The 14,928-nt window shown below is 36.2% G+C and overlaps 1 protein-coding gene across 1 annotated transcript; it reads right to left on the reverse strand.

Moving 5' to 3' along the window:
* Positions 1-1,909: 1,909 nt before the first annotated feature.
* On the reverse strand, positions 1,910-3,016 carry LOC133327311 (putative phosphatidate phosphatase). The gene has a single exon (XM_061535876.1). The coding sequence runs from the start codon at positions 3,008-3,010 to the stop codon at positions 1,910-1,912; it is 1,101 nt and encodes a 366-aa protein (XP_061391860.1). The 5' UTR covers positions 3,011-3,016.
* Between the last annotated feature and the right edge of the window lie 11,912 nt (positions 3,017-14,928).

Genomic DNA, 14,928 nt, shown 5'->3' on the forward strand with positions numbered 1-14,928 from the left:
GTAAAAGAGCAGCATTTGGATCTTAAAAAAACCATAAATAAAAAAATTGTAAAATACAAAAAAAAATTATCACATTTCAATACAAATCATCATCATCATTGCAACAACAACAATAATAATCATAATTTCTCAATTACAATAATTGTACAAAAAAACAACAACAACAGCAAAAACTCAAACCAATAAAAACAGCAGAAGCCGTAGGATCGAAATGGCAATGGGAACACAGGGCTACAGGAAAAAATATGGAAAAAAATCCGACTCGAAACCAGAGGAATCTTTTGTATAGAAAATAATACCCTGTACCACAGTGTGGTGAAGGGTACAAAAAATTCAGACCTCAGTGTCTGATTTTTTTCTTCTTCATTTTTTTTCTATAGAAAAAATCCGACCTCAGTTCTCTGAGTTCCTTTTTTCTATAGAAAAAAATTTAGACCTCAGTGTCTGAAGACTATAGAAAAAAATTCAGACCTCATTGTCTGAAGACTTTTTTCTATAGAAAAAAATTCAGACCACAGTGACTGAGGACTTTCTTCTATAAAAAAATTCAGACCTCAGCGTCTGAGCATTTTTTTCTATAGAAAAAAAATTCAGACCACAGTGTCTAAGGACTTTTTTCTATAGAAAAAATTCAGACCACAGTGTCTGAGGACTTTTTTCTATAGAAAAAATTCAGACCACAGTGTCTGAGGACTTTTTTCTATAGAAAAAAATTCAGACCACAGTGTCTGAGGACTTTTTTCTATAGAAAAATATTCAGACCTCTGTGTCTGAGTACTTTTTTCTATAGAAAAAAAATTCAGACCTTAGTGTCTGAAGACTTTTTTCTATAGAAAAAAATTCAGACCTCACTTTTTTCTATAGAAAAAAATTCAGACCACTGTGTCGTTTTTCTATAGAAAAAAATTCAGACCACAGTTTGAGGACTTTTTTCTATAGAAAAAAATTCAGACCTCAGTGTCTGAAGACTTTTTCTATAGAAAAAAATTCAGACCACAGTGTCTGAGGACTTTTTTATAGAAAAATATTCAGACCTCCGTGTCTGAAGACTGTTTTCTATAGAAAAAATTCAGACCTCACTTTTTTCTATAGAAAAAAATTCAGACCACCGTGTCTGAGTTCGTTTTTTATAGAAAAAATTCAGACCTCAGTTTCGTTTCTACAGAAAAAAATTCCGACCTTTAGCACTTCTATGAGGAAGAAGACCTTCAGCACTTCTATGAAGAAGAAGAAGACCTTCAGCTCTTCTATGAAGAAGAAGAAGACCTTCAGCTCTTCTATGAAGAAGAAGACCTTCAGCTCTTCTATGAAGAAGAAGACCTTCAGCTCTTCTATGAAGAAGAAGAAGACCTTCAGCTCTTCTATGAAGAAGAACTTCAGCTCTTCTGTGAAGAAGTTGAAGACCTTCAGCTCTTCTATGAAGAAGAAGACCTTCAGCTCTTCTGTGAAGAAGAAGAAGACTTTCAGCTCTTCTATGAAGAAGAAGAAGACCTTCAGCTCTTCTATGAAGAAGAAGACCTTCAGCTCTTCTATGAAGAAGACCTTCAGCTCTTCTATGAAGAAGAAGACCTTCAGCTCTCCTATGAATAACAAGACCTTCTCTACAAAAAAATCTCTCAGGTGAATTAAGGTTGGATTTTTTTATATAAAAAATCCCTCAGATTAATAAATGTAAGATTTTTTTCTATAGAAAAAAATCCCTCAGATGAATTAAGGTCTGATTTTTTCTATAGATAAAAATACCTCAGGTGAACTGAGGTCGGATTTTTTTCGATACGAAATAAAATGCATCTGAAGTTCATGTCGGATTTCTTTAAAGAAAAATTACCTCAGCGACCTCTAATTGTTCGATCTATGCTTTCGCATACTTCTGCTGTTGTTATGGGTCTTGAGGGTGATGTTGCTGTTGTTATGATGTTGCCGACTTCCATATGGACTCATTCGACGCAATAAGATGCTCTTTGGCTGATGTTAATGTTACCAGCTCTTCCTCAGCCACAGTGGATGCTAACGATGTCACCGCTTCTAAAGCGGCTGCGGTCGATGTGGTCGACAGGCCAGGCAATGTGGAAGCTGCAGAAATCTGATCACTGTAAAGCTGCTGGATTTTCTGCTGCTGCTGTTGATGTTGAGCTGGTTCATGACTCAGCGTGTGCTGTTGAAGCTGATGCTGCGGCTGAAAGCTTACCGTACTCGAGCCAACATGTTGGTGTTTCAACGAGGCCTTCAACTTGTTCGATGTTTGATGCAAACATGACTGTTTGTTGTGATGCTGGTGCTGATGATGAGGACTTGTTGCTGTCGCCGCTGACGACGACGACGAACTGTAGTAGCTTAGAAATCTACCCACATAGATGGCGGTAAGTGTGGCATAGATAATACCCATTACCGCACCGGCCATCACATCCGACCAATGATGCCAGTAATCGGCCACACGACTCAACGATATAAACCAGGCCAACGACAGAAACAGAAATTGCAACAAATGACGCAAGACACGATTCACACCACGACCACCCCGCCAGATGGCGTGCAGATAAAAGGCCAAAAACAGCATGGCGTAGAATGACAACGACGAATGGGCGCTAGGGAATGACACATAGAGTTCGCGCAATTGACGTGCGGATAAATTGCGATTCGAACAATAGTATTGTTCGACAAAGAGATTGCGATTCTTGGGGTCGTCACATGTAGAGCCGTCGTTGAGGGTCGGCCGACAGGCCATATAGAAATGGGGCCTTAGACGTCGCACCACATTCTTGGCCAATTCCGTACTCAAATAGGTGGCAATGAAACCAAAGCTGAAACAACCCAAACTCAGACTGGTATTTCGTAGATATTGCCGCAATCGAAAATTGTGGCATAGGCGCATAATCTCCACAACGCTAAGGAACAGCATGGGTAGAAGTAGCATGCAAACCAGTAGCATGGGCACGGTAATGGTACACTCATGGTAAGGGTACCTTATGCTCAGGTCACCACAAAAGAAACCGCGCTGATATGTCAGCATTGTGGCGGCCAATAGCACTTAGATGCGGATGGATAGATAGCCTTCGTTGATGTTGATGTTGGTATTGCTGTTGGTGTTGTTGTTCGCGTAGATCTGTGGCCCAAAATGGAATACATTCACTCGGGTTACAATGGACAGATATACACACACTCAAGGTATGACCAATTGTCCGACCACACACGTTCCCAATACTTTCAAATACTTTGTAAATATTTGAAGTAGTTGTTGTTGTTGCAATTTGTTGTATGCGATTTTTTCTTCGGATTTTTTGCAATTTTTTTAAGACGAATTTCCTTTGTAGTTTTCTTTTCAGGCCGGGGTACTTGACTGTCGTCGTTTGTTTTATTTTATTTATTTTCCATGGAAAATTGCAAATTTTCTTCGGATTCTTTTTTTCTTCTACTTCTAACTAGAAGTTTTCTTTTCTATGCGTATGGTGTCTTCAACCAGATGCCTTCTATTTTACCGAAGCTGTAAACAGAAATAAATACGATATTGATGATGAAAGATGGACGTTGTTAACCTTTTGAGACCTGGGCATACAGTGGCAAACAAAAGTGATGGCAAAAAAAAATTGACCAGACAATATGAGGTCCGATTTTTTCTAAAGGCAAAATTCAGGCCTCAGTGTCTAAGCGTATTTTTCAATAAAAAAAAACCAGTAAGGAAAGTAGTAAAGTCGGACGGGGCCGACTATATGATACCCTTCACCACTATGGGTATATTAAACAGAACAATTAACATGAAATTGGATGAACTAAAATCCACCATTTGCACCGTTTACTTAAAATCGGACGAAAATATATGTGGAATCTATATCCAAATATGATCCGATTTCAACGAAACTTGTCACAGGTTGGGTTATACTAATTTCAGTACGTTTTGTTTCTATCAACCATATACTAGTTCCTTGGTTCGTCAATTACTTAAAATCAATCGATCTATGCAATATTAGAACTTTGGTACATTATTTACATTAAATCAGACGGAAATATATACATATCTTAATCTGAACCGATTTTCACGAAACTCAGCACATATCATTCCAGGCTCAATCCTGTATGCTATACCAAATTTCGTGCAATCGAAAGATTTATAGGGACTTTGGTGAATCTTTAACATAAAATGGAACAAAACTATATATGGAAGCTATATCTAAATCTGGACCGATTTTTACGAAACTTGGCATAAAGCACTCAAGCCTCAATTAAGTACGTTATGCCAAATTTCGAAATATATATAGGGACTTTGGTGCACCATTTACATAATATCGGAAGCTATATATAAATCTGGACCGATTTTCACGAAATTTAGCAGACATCACTCTAAGCTCACTTCAGTACGTTATGCCAAATTTCATGCAAATAGAAAGATATTTAGGAACTTTGGTGCATTATTTACATAAAATCGGACGCAAATATATATGGGAGCTATATCTAAATCTGAACCGATTTTCTCGAAACTTAGCACACCTCATTCTTGACCTAATTAAGTACTTTATGTCAAATTTCCTGCAAATCGATGAATATATAGGGACTTCGGTGCACCATTTGCCTAAAATCGGACGAAAATATATATGGGAGCTATATCCAAATTTGAACCGATTTTCATCAAATTTTACACACATTATTCTAGAACTAATTCATTACGCTGTGCCAAATTTCGTGCAAATCAAAAAATATACACCATTTACCTTAAATCGGACAAAAATATATATGGGAGCTATATCTAAATCTGTTCCGATTTTTATGAAATTTTACACAAATTATTCTAGACCTAATTCATTACGCTGTGCCAAATTTCGTGCAAATCGAATGATATATAGGGACTTTGGTGCACCATTTACAAAAAAAAAACGGACGAAAATATATATGGGAGCTATATCTAAATCTGAACCGATTTTTATGAAATTTTACACACATCATTCTAGACCTAATTCATTACTCTGTGCCAAATTTCGTGCAAATCGAAAGATATATACGGACCGTTTACATTAAATCGGACGAAACTATATATGGAAGCTATATCTAAATCTAAACCGATTTTTCCCAATTTCAATAGGGTTCGTCCTTGGGCCAAACAAGTGAACTGTGCCAAATTTCATCCAAATCGGATCATAAATGCGACCTGTACTTTGTTCACAAAAATACATGGACGGCCGGACGGACGGACAGACGGACATGCGTAAATCGACTCAGAAAGTGATTCTATGCATATTCTCAAAAAGAACTATGGGTCTATCTCGATTCCTTTTACCTGTTACAAACATATGCACAAAGACATAATACCCTGTACCACAGTGTGGTGAAGGGTATAAAAATCAGACCTCAGTTTCTAAACTTTTTTCGTATAGAAAAAAATTCAGACCTCAGTGTCTGAGGTGTTTTTCTATAGAAAAAAATTCAGACCTCAGTGTCTGAGGTGTTTTTTTCTATAGAAAAAATTCAGACCTCAGTGTCTGAGGTGTTTTTTCTATAGAAAAAAATTCAGACCTCAGTGTCTGAAGTGTTTTTTCTATAGAAAAAAATTCAGACCTCAGTGTCTGAGGTGTTTTTTCTATAGAAAAAAATTCAGACCTCAGTGTCTGAGTTCTTTTTCGTATAGAAACAAAATCAGACCTCAGTGTCTGAGTTTTGATACCTCAGAAACATTTTTATACAGAAAAATATTTCTAGTTCAAACTAACCTGAACCAACTAATCAGACCTATGTTAGCACCTTCTCGTACACCTGTTCTCTATATAAATCCCATTCATAGAAATATGTTTTCTAATTGACAGCAAAATAAAGCCATAAATCACAGATATTTCCGTTTGATAACTTCGTGTTTTTTGCAATACTTAAAATATTATTAAAATATTTCCTCGGCGTAAAATTCCAGCAACACCCCGCTAATGTGTAGATACGATTTGTTAATAATATTTTTCTTTGAATAATTTAAAGAAATTCTTTTGATATCTGATTGAAAGTCAACATCGACGACGACACGATAAGATAAGAAAACAAAAAAGAATTCTATTTCGTCTTTACGAAACACTGGTAGTGAAATATATATCAATGGCGTTTGATTTTTGTCGGTTATTTACCCTAATAAAATTTTGAAATACAATTTGACATTGTTGGCATTTTTGTGATTTGAGTATTGCAAAAAAAAAAAAAAAATACCACAAATACGAGTATGAATGAAATTCGTATTTGTGGGAGTTTAGCCGCTGTTTATAGTTACTGTTGTTGCCCCCTTTCAATGGAATTTAAATTGTTCGCCATAATGACTAAGTTTTTAAAATAATTTCATCAATTATTGCAAGCGTTTAAATTGAGTGCTGCTAAACTGGCGAGAAGTTAATTGTAATTAATCACACGAGTAATTTTATAAAAGGCTTAGGGTTAATGATTCACTGCCGGTAGTAGTAACCTTTGATATAGATTTAGTACAAGCGGGATATCGTGATTGGGAGTGCTGAGATAAATACTTCTATGGAAGAAGTTTTTTCAAAATTCTATAGAAAATAATACTTAGTCATTGAGGGCAGATTTTTTCTATAGCACGTTGGTGAGTACAGAAATCGGCATTTTATGTACTTAGCCTTGCCTTGTGTTGATACTTTAAGGTTCCTCGTCGCATTTCACAATTAATTACATATTATTTAAGGTTTCAGTCTCACAGAGTATAAAATAACTCCCGGTTAAAAAAATTCTTGTTTTAAAATAGCTCCCTAACATTTTAAGTAGATTAAAAGTCCTAAAGGAATTTCCCCCCTGAAGTGATCGTGGTTTGGAATTTTGGGTTTCCAGAGGCTACAAGAAGTCCAGGCAGAAAATTGTCAATGTGTGTTGGAACATAATGCACATATATTGGACCCAGTCTCCATTTTAGGTGTTTTGAAAAATCCATAGTAATTTTATCAACCAGATTTTTTCAATCCCTTCGGTACTAATTTTTTTGGCGACTGATTTTAAATGTTTTTTACTTTTACCTATATGATAAGATAGTATATGAAAAACAAATGTTCAATGTATAAAAGGCCACTGATGGGTCATCTTTCTGAGATCCATATATGTTGAACCTCTATCAGAAATTTGTTTCGCCTTCGTAGAGCATGGTATGCCAACTTTTTTCCACTACGTTTTAAAAATTCGGCTAAGATCTTTGGATTACCGGCAATGGCTTGATACTGATTATAGGGGAGTAATTTTCACTCAGAAGACCAAATTCATCGCAAACCAGTAAGGAAAGCAGTAAAGTCGGACGGGGCCGACTATATGATACCCTTCACCACTTTCGGTATATCCAACAGATGAAACCTAAAAGACGTCGAATTTTTAAAGGACCAGGGACAAAATTATGAAAATCTATTATAAGCGTATATATATGTATATGTATATATATATATATATATCGGACGATATATATGGAGCTATATCTAAATCTGGACCGATTTTCACGAAACTAAACACACATTCATTAATTCATTACGCAATGCCAAATTTCGTGCAAATCGAAAGATATAGAGGGACTTTGGTGCACCATTTACCTTAAATCGGACGAAACTATATATGGGAGCTATATCTAAATCTGAACCGATTTTCTCGAAACTTGACACACATCATTCTGGACCTAATTCAGTACTCTGTGCCAAATTTCATGCAAATCGAAAGATATAGAGGGACTTTGGTGCCCCATTTACCTTAAATCGGACGAAACTTTATATGGGAGCTATATCTAAATCTGAATCGATTTTCTCGAAACTTGACACACATCATTCTGGACCTCAGTCAGTACTCTGTGCCAAATTTCATGCAAATCGAAAGATATACAGGGACTTTGGTGCCCCGTTTACCTTAAATCGGACGAAACTATATATGGGAGCTATATCTAAATCTGAACCGATTTTCTCGAAACTTGACACACATCATTCTGGACCTCAGTCAGTACTCTGTGCCAAATTTCATGCAAATCGAAAGATATAGAGGGACTTTGGTGCACCATTTACCCTAAATCGGAGGAAACTATATATGGGAGCTATATCTAAATCTGAACCGATTTTCTCGAAGTTTGGCACACATCATTCTGGACCTAATTCAGTACTCTGTGCCAAATTTCATGCAAATCGAAAGATATAGAGGGACTTTGGTGCCACATTTACCTTAAATCGGACGAAACTATATATGGGAGCTATATCTAAATCTGATCCGATTTTCTCGAAATTTGGCACACATCATTTTAGACTTAATTCAGTACGCTGTACCGAAATTCGTGCAAATCGGGTGATTTTCAGGGACTAAAGTCCTCAAATCGGACAAAAATATATATGGGAGCTATATCTAAATCTGAACCGATTTTTCCCAATTTCAATAGGGTTCGTCATTGGGCCAAATAAATGAGCTGTGCCAAATTTCAGCCAAATCGGATTATAAATGCGACCTGTACTTTGTTTACAATTCAACATCAACAGACGGACGGACGGACAGACGGACGGACGGACATGCATAAATCGACTCAGAAAGTGATTCTATGCATATTCTCAAAAGGAACCATGGGTCTATCTCGATTCCTTTTGCCTGTTACAAACATATGCACAAAGACATAATACCCTGTACCACAGTGTGGTGAAGGGTATAATAAAAACGTCGAAAAATTCGGACCGAACTTATCGACGCCCACCACATGTTGTTCACTAAAAAAATGCTTTAAATCGGTCGCGACCTATATATGGGGATTCAGTTATTGCAATATATTGTTATAGGCTGTTTATGGTCTGAAAAATATAATGTTCCAAATAACAGACACTCAAAATGGGCGGGACCTTAATGTGGGCACTATATACAAACATGAATATATATTGCCAAATTTTCACAGGAATGCGATTTACCCTCCAATAATCCGAAAGGCAATGCAAAAAATGCGGCAATAACCTTCTAAATACTGCAAATGCGGCGCAACCGAACCTGAGTCCAAACATGGACCAATATTGACAATTTTCTATATACATCGATGCATGTCAGCCTTCAAGAACCCTTTTATACCAAATTACAGTTACATTGGTGGGAAAATGCGGCTAATGCCTTCAAAATACCGAAAGTGGATCCACACCGTTATATGGGAGCTATGCCAAAACGTAAACCGAAATTAATAATTTTTGGTAAGAATATTTTACATCCCATAATAATCTGAATTCGGTTGAAAAAACATGCTCAAAACCCACAAAAACCGAATAATAGGGGTTACTGCTCACTGTAGGTTACCAGAAACCAGGGACCAATGTTGATAATTTTTGTTAGGGAGATTTTCTGCCCAGGGAGAACCCAAAATACCAAATAACAGCTACTTTGATCCATAAACGAGCCAAGATTTTGGACCTAGCGTTATAGGGAGACTATGCTGAAAACAGTTGACCAACATTGGTAATTTTTACTAGGAAGATTTTCCACCCAGTGAGAACCCATAATACTAAATTACAGCGGATTATAATGAAAAATCATTCAAAAAACCGAAAATGTAAACCAATATTGATACTTTTTAGTAGGAAATATCAAAATTACATTAAAATATCAAATTATAGCTGATTATGTTGAAAGTGTGACCAAAAGCTTCGAAATACTGAATCATAAGAAACACAATTATATGAAGGCTATCCGAAAATTTAGGACAATATTGATACTTTTTGGTAGGCCCTAACATCAAATTAGAACAACTTTTGCTGAAATGCGCCCCGAAAAGCCTCAAAATGCCGAATATTGGGATGTATCGATGCATGAAGCTACAGCGAAACATGGGTCTACAATCGGAATCTCTAATGTCAAATTATAAGCAATTCTGTTGAAAGACGTGTCCAAAATATAATACGAAATACGGACTATTTGAGAGAATAGTTATATTGGGAATACCCTATAAGTTGGACCGATATATCCAAAATTAATACCAAACATCCTAGAATTAATAGCAATGTATTTGCATAATTTCAAAGTTCTATCCTAGGCTGACGACAGAGCGTTAAATATCAAGAGCTCTATAGTAATTTCAATAGGCGGACAGACAGCCGGACATGGCTAAATTTAATTTATTCTGATGCGGAATATATACACCCACCTTTTGTGTTGGGGGTAAAAATAGCTCAGTTCAATAAGGACTTTTTTCCTATAAAAAATTTCGCAGACCTTAGTTCACTGAGGAATTATTTCAGGTTATATTTATTTTTTATAAAAAATGTACCTTAAAATTATCGGACCTTATCTGAGATCTGATTTTTATACCCTTCACCACGCTGTGGTACAGGGTATTATGTCTTTGTGCATATGTTTGTAACAGGCAAAAATAATTGAGATAGACCCATGGTTCCTTTTGAGAATATGCATAGAATCACTTTCTAAGTCGATTTCTGCATGTCCGTCCGTCCGTCTGTCTGTCTGTCTGTCCATGTTAAATTGTAAACAAAGTACAGGTCGCATTTATGATCCGAATTGGATGAAATTTGGCACAGGTCACTTAATCGGCCCAAGGACAAACTCTATTGAAATTGGGAAAAATCGGTTCAGATTTAGATATAGCTCCCATATATATATTTAACCGATTTAATGTAAACGGTCCCTATATATCTTTCGATTTACACGAAATTTGGTACAGGCTAATCATTTAGGCCTATAATGATGTCTGCCAATTTTCGTGAAAATCGGTCCAGATTTAGATATAGCTCCCATATATAGTTTCGTCCGATTTCATGTAAATGGTGCCCCAAAGTCCCTATATATCTTTTTATTTGCACGAAATTTGGCATAACGTACTGAATTAAGCCTAGAGTGTTGTCTGCCAAGTTTCGTGAAAATCGGTCCAGATTTAGATATAGCTCCCATATATAGTTTCGTCCGATTTCATATAAATGGTGCCCCAAAGTCCCTATATATCTTTTGATTTGCACGAAATTTGGCATAACGTACTGAATTAAGCCTAGAGTGATATATGCCAATTTTCGTGAAAATCGGTCCAGATTTAGATATAGCTCCCATATATAGTTTCGTCCGATTTCATGTAAATGGTGCCCTAATGTTCTTATATATCTTTCGATTTGCACGAAATTTGGTATAACGTACTGAATTGAGCCTAGTATGACGTCTGCCAAGTTTCGTGAAAATCGGTCCAGATTTAGATATAGCTCCCATATATAGCTTCGTCCGATTACATGTAAATGGTGCACCAAAGCCCCTATATATCCTTCGATTTGCACGAAATTTGGCATAACGTACTTAATTGAGCCCAGAATGATGTCTGCCAAGTTTCGAGAAAATCGGTCCAGATTTAGATATAGCTCCCATATATAGTTTCGTCTGATTTCATGTAAATGGTGCCCTAATGTTCTTATATATCTTTCGATTTCCACGAAATTTGGTATAACGTACTGAACTGAGGCTAGAATGATGTCTGCCAAGTTTCGACAAAATCGGTCCAGATTTAGATATAGCTCCCATATATAGCTTCGTCCGATTACATGTAAATGGTGCACCAAAGCCCATATATATCCTTCGATTTGCACGAAATTTGGCATAACGTACTTAATTGAGCCCAGAATGATGTCTGCCAAGTTTCGAGAAAATCGGTCCAGATTTAGATATAGCTCCCATATATAGTTTCGTCCGATTACATGTAAATGGTGCACCAAAGTCCCTATATATCCTTCGAGTTGCACGAAATGTGGCATAACGTACTTAATTGAGCCCAGAATGATGTCTGCCAAGTTTCATGAAAATCGGTCCTGATTTAGATATATCTTCCACATATAGTTTCGTCCGATTTCATGTAAATGGTGCCCCAAAGTCCCTATATATCTTTTGATTTGCACGAAATTTGGTACAGCCTAATCATTTAGGCCTAGAATGATGTCTGCCAAGTTTCGTGAAAATAGGTCAAGATTTACATATAGCTCCCATATATAGTTTCGTCCGATTTCATGTAAATGGTGCACCAAAGTCCCTATATATCCTTCGATTTGCACGAAATTTGGCATAACGTACTGAATTGAGTCTAGAATGATGTCTGCCAAGTTTCGAGAAAATCAGTCCAGATTTCTATATAGCTCCCACATATAGTTTCGTCCGATTTCATGTAAATGTTGCACCAAAGTCCCTATATATCTTTCGTTTTGCACAAAATTTGGCATAACGTACTGAATTGAGCCTAGAGTGATGTCTGCGTTGTTTCGTGAAAATCGGTCCAGATTTAGATATAGCTCCCTTTTATTATAGATTGATTTTAAGTAATTGACGCACCAAGAACCAATAGGAACAAAACGTTCTGAAATTAGTATAACCTATCCTGTCACTAGTTTGTTTGAAATCGCTTAATATTTGGATAGAGCTTCCATATATATTTTCGCCCGATTTCAAGTAAATTGGGCATCAAACTCCTCATGTTAGTCAGTTTGACATCAAATTTTGCACAACGTACAAAATTGAGCATAGAATTATGTAGTTGCGTTTTCTAGAAGTACAGACATAGCCCAACGGATGACCCATTTATATTTGTTTGAAGTCGATTTACATACTTTATGGATAGATCTACGTAGATTAACATTTAGATAAATATCACATATTTTATTTCATCCAATTTCATGCTAATAGTCCTGTTTAATATACCCATAGTGGTGAAGGGTATCATATAGTCGGCCCCGTCCGACTTTACTACTTTCCTTACTGGTTTCATTATGCAATTTTTATACCCCAAGCAACTATGTTGTCAGGGTACTATAGCTTTGTGCAGCCCCAAGAGTTTGTAACGTCCTAGACCCCTTTAAGTATACCGATCGCATATTTTATTTCATCCAATTTCATGCTAATAGTCCTGTTTAATATACCCATAGTGGTGAAGGGTATCATATAGTCGGCCCCGTCCGACTTTACTACTTTCCTTACTGGTTTCATTATGCAATTTTTATACCCCAAGCAACTATGTTGTCAGGGTACTATAGCTTTGTGCAGCCCCAAGAGTTTGTAACGTCCTAGACCCCTTTAAGTATACCGATATCTCGACTAGTTGAGTCGATCTAGACATGTGTGTCTGTCCGTCCGTCCATTATATTTTGTAAACACGATACAGGCCACAGTTATGGACCAATCTTCACGAAATTTTGCATGTAGGATGGGTCCTGGCCAATGAAGACCCCTATTGTGTTTGGTAAAGATCGGTTAATATCTAGGGGATGAAATAGACCATATATTTAATTTTTATCGGTTTTTCTGGTCGATCTGGAGGCCGCAATTATGACCCAAACATTGCGAATTTTTACATAGAGAAGGGGATCGGGCCAAAGAATAAGCCTGCCTGTTTTAATAAGGATCAGTCAATATTTAGCGGGTCAAATGAACAAAATTTTTATTTTATAGCGTATAGATTACCAATTATATGGTCGTATGTACTCAGATGTGGGAGTTACACTTAAATATGTACAGGTGTTTACGTATTGAAATATATTATTTAGTAACCCCTTACCACACTAGAGGGCGGAAATATAGCGCTGATCGCTTTAAAATGAAGATCCACATATGGTCAAGGATAACGCCTACAATTTTCGGTGACGATCACATAATTATATTGCGATGAAGTGGGCCGAAAACTTAATTTTTTGCGTTTTTTTCGAGTCGATCTATAGGCGCCAATGGGAATAAGAAGGTCACAGCACAAGGTAAGGGAATCTGGACAAGTAATTAGGAGGGCTGTACTGAACATTAGTTATAATTGTCGGCCTCAAGTTGGTCCAGATGGTTCAAATATCGCGAAATATTGCCCAAACTTAGAATATAGATCCACAGAAAGTTAGTTTTTCGTGGAAGTTGTGTAGGATATCATATGGTCGGCCCCGTCCGACTATACTGCTCCGCTCACTGGTTTATTATAAACCAGTAGTTTTCTGATTTTTCCGTGTGTTGGGGTTGTGTCCCCATTCTATTCTGCCATCATATGGGGGGTAGTCGTTACTGGGAATAGTCAATTTTTACCCTACAAAGACGATGTAGCCACCTGTTGTAACCATTCCGCCTTTGTAGAATTATCGGTATATGCCCACTTTTTGGTATGCTCCCTATATTCTCATTGCAAGTATCTGTCAGTATACCTATGGTGGAGGATATGTTTTTGTATGTTTAAATTTTATTATATTCACTTTTGTTTGCCACTGTATGCCATGAATCTGCTTAGAAAATTTTATAACATTTGGTTTTGGTTTTAAGATCGCTATCTTAATTATTGTTTTTGATTCATTTTGAATTTCTTGCGTCTCTCCACACACTTTTGTCTGCGACTGTTAATTGTGTGTTTAGTTTACATTTATGCAACGTTCTCAGGCTCGTCGTTTGCATAGCTTCTTTTTTTGTTGTTGCTGCACATTTTCATTTATGAGAACAAACACTACAAAAATTAACAATTTTCTGCAATTTAAAAAAAATGTCTTTTGTTGTTGTTATTTTTATTTTTTTTATTTTTTTTCTTCTTTGCCACAGATTGTATGAACCGCTCTTTTTGACCTGATTTTTTTCTAAGACACTGAAGAACTTTTTTCGCATTTAAAAAATTTTCACAAGATTTTTTATTTGAGATTGAGATTTTGTGCCGCTGTGTCTATAAATTATTATTAAATTAGACAATTGCTATACTTGCTATAATAATTATTATATTATTTTTTAATGGTTATTAATTACGGTTATTAAATTTTTGTGGGGCTGTTTAATTTGGATTTAACTGTGTTTTTATTTTCTATTTATTTGATTATTTAATTGGCGAAAAATTTTTATTCACGACGTTCTATGTGCGATGTGTATGTTTTGTATGAGCGTAGGAAATCTTATCAACTGCAGGTTGTCGGAGGTTTGTAGATTTAATTTAAATTTTTTTTAGACGCTGTTGTTTTTTTTCTGTTTACTTTTCTTTCATTC

The sequence above is a fragment of the Musca vetustissima genome, unplaced genomic scaffold (genome assembly GCF_032173495.1).
Source record: "Musca vetustissima isolate MV318-11 ecotype Yass unplaced genomic scaffold, APGP_CSIRO_Mvet_v1 utg54544, whole genome shotgun sequence".
Lineage (NCBI taxonomy): Eukaryota > Metazoa > Arthropoda > Insecta > Diptera > Muscidae > Musca > Musca vetustissima.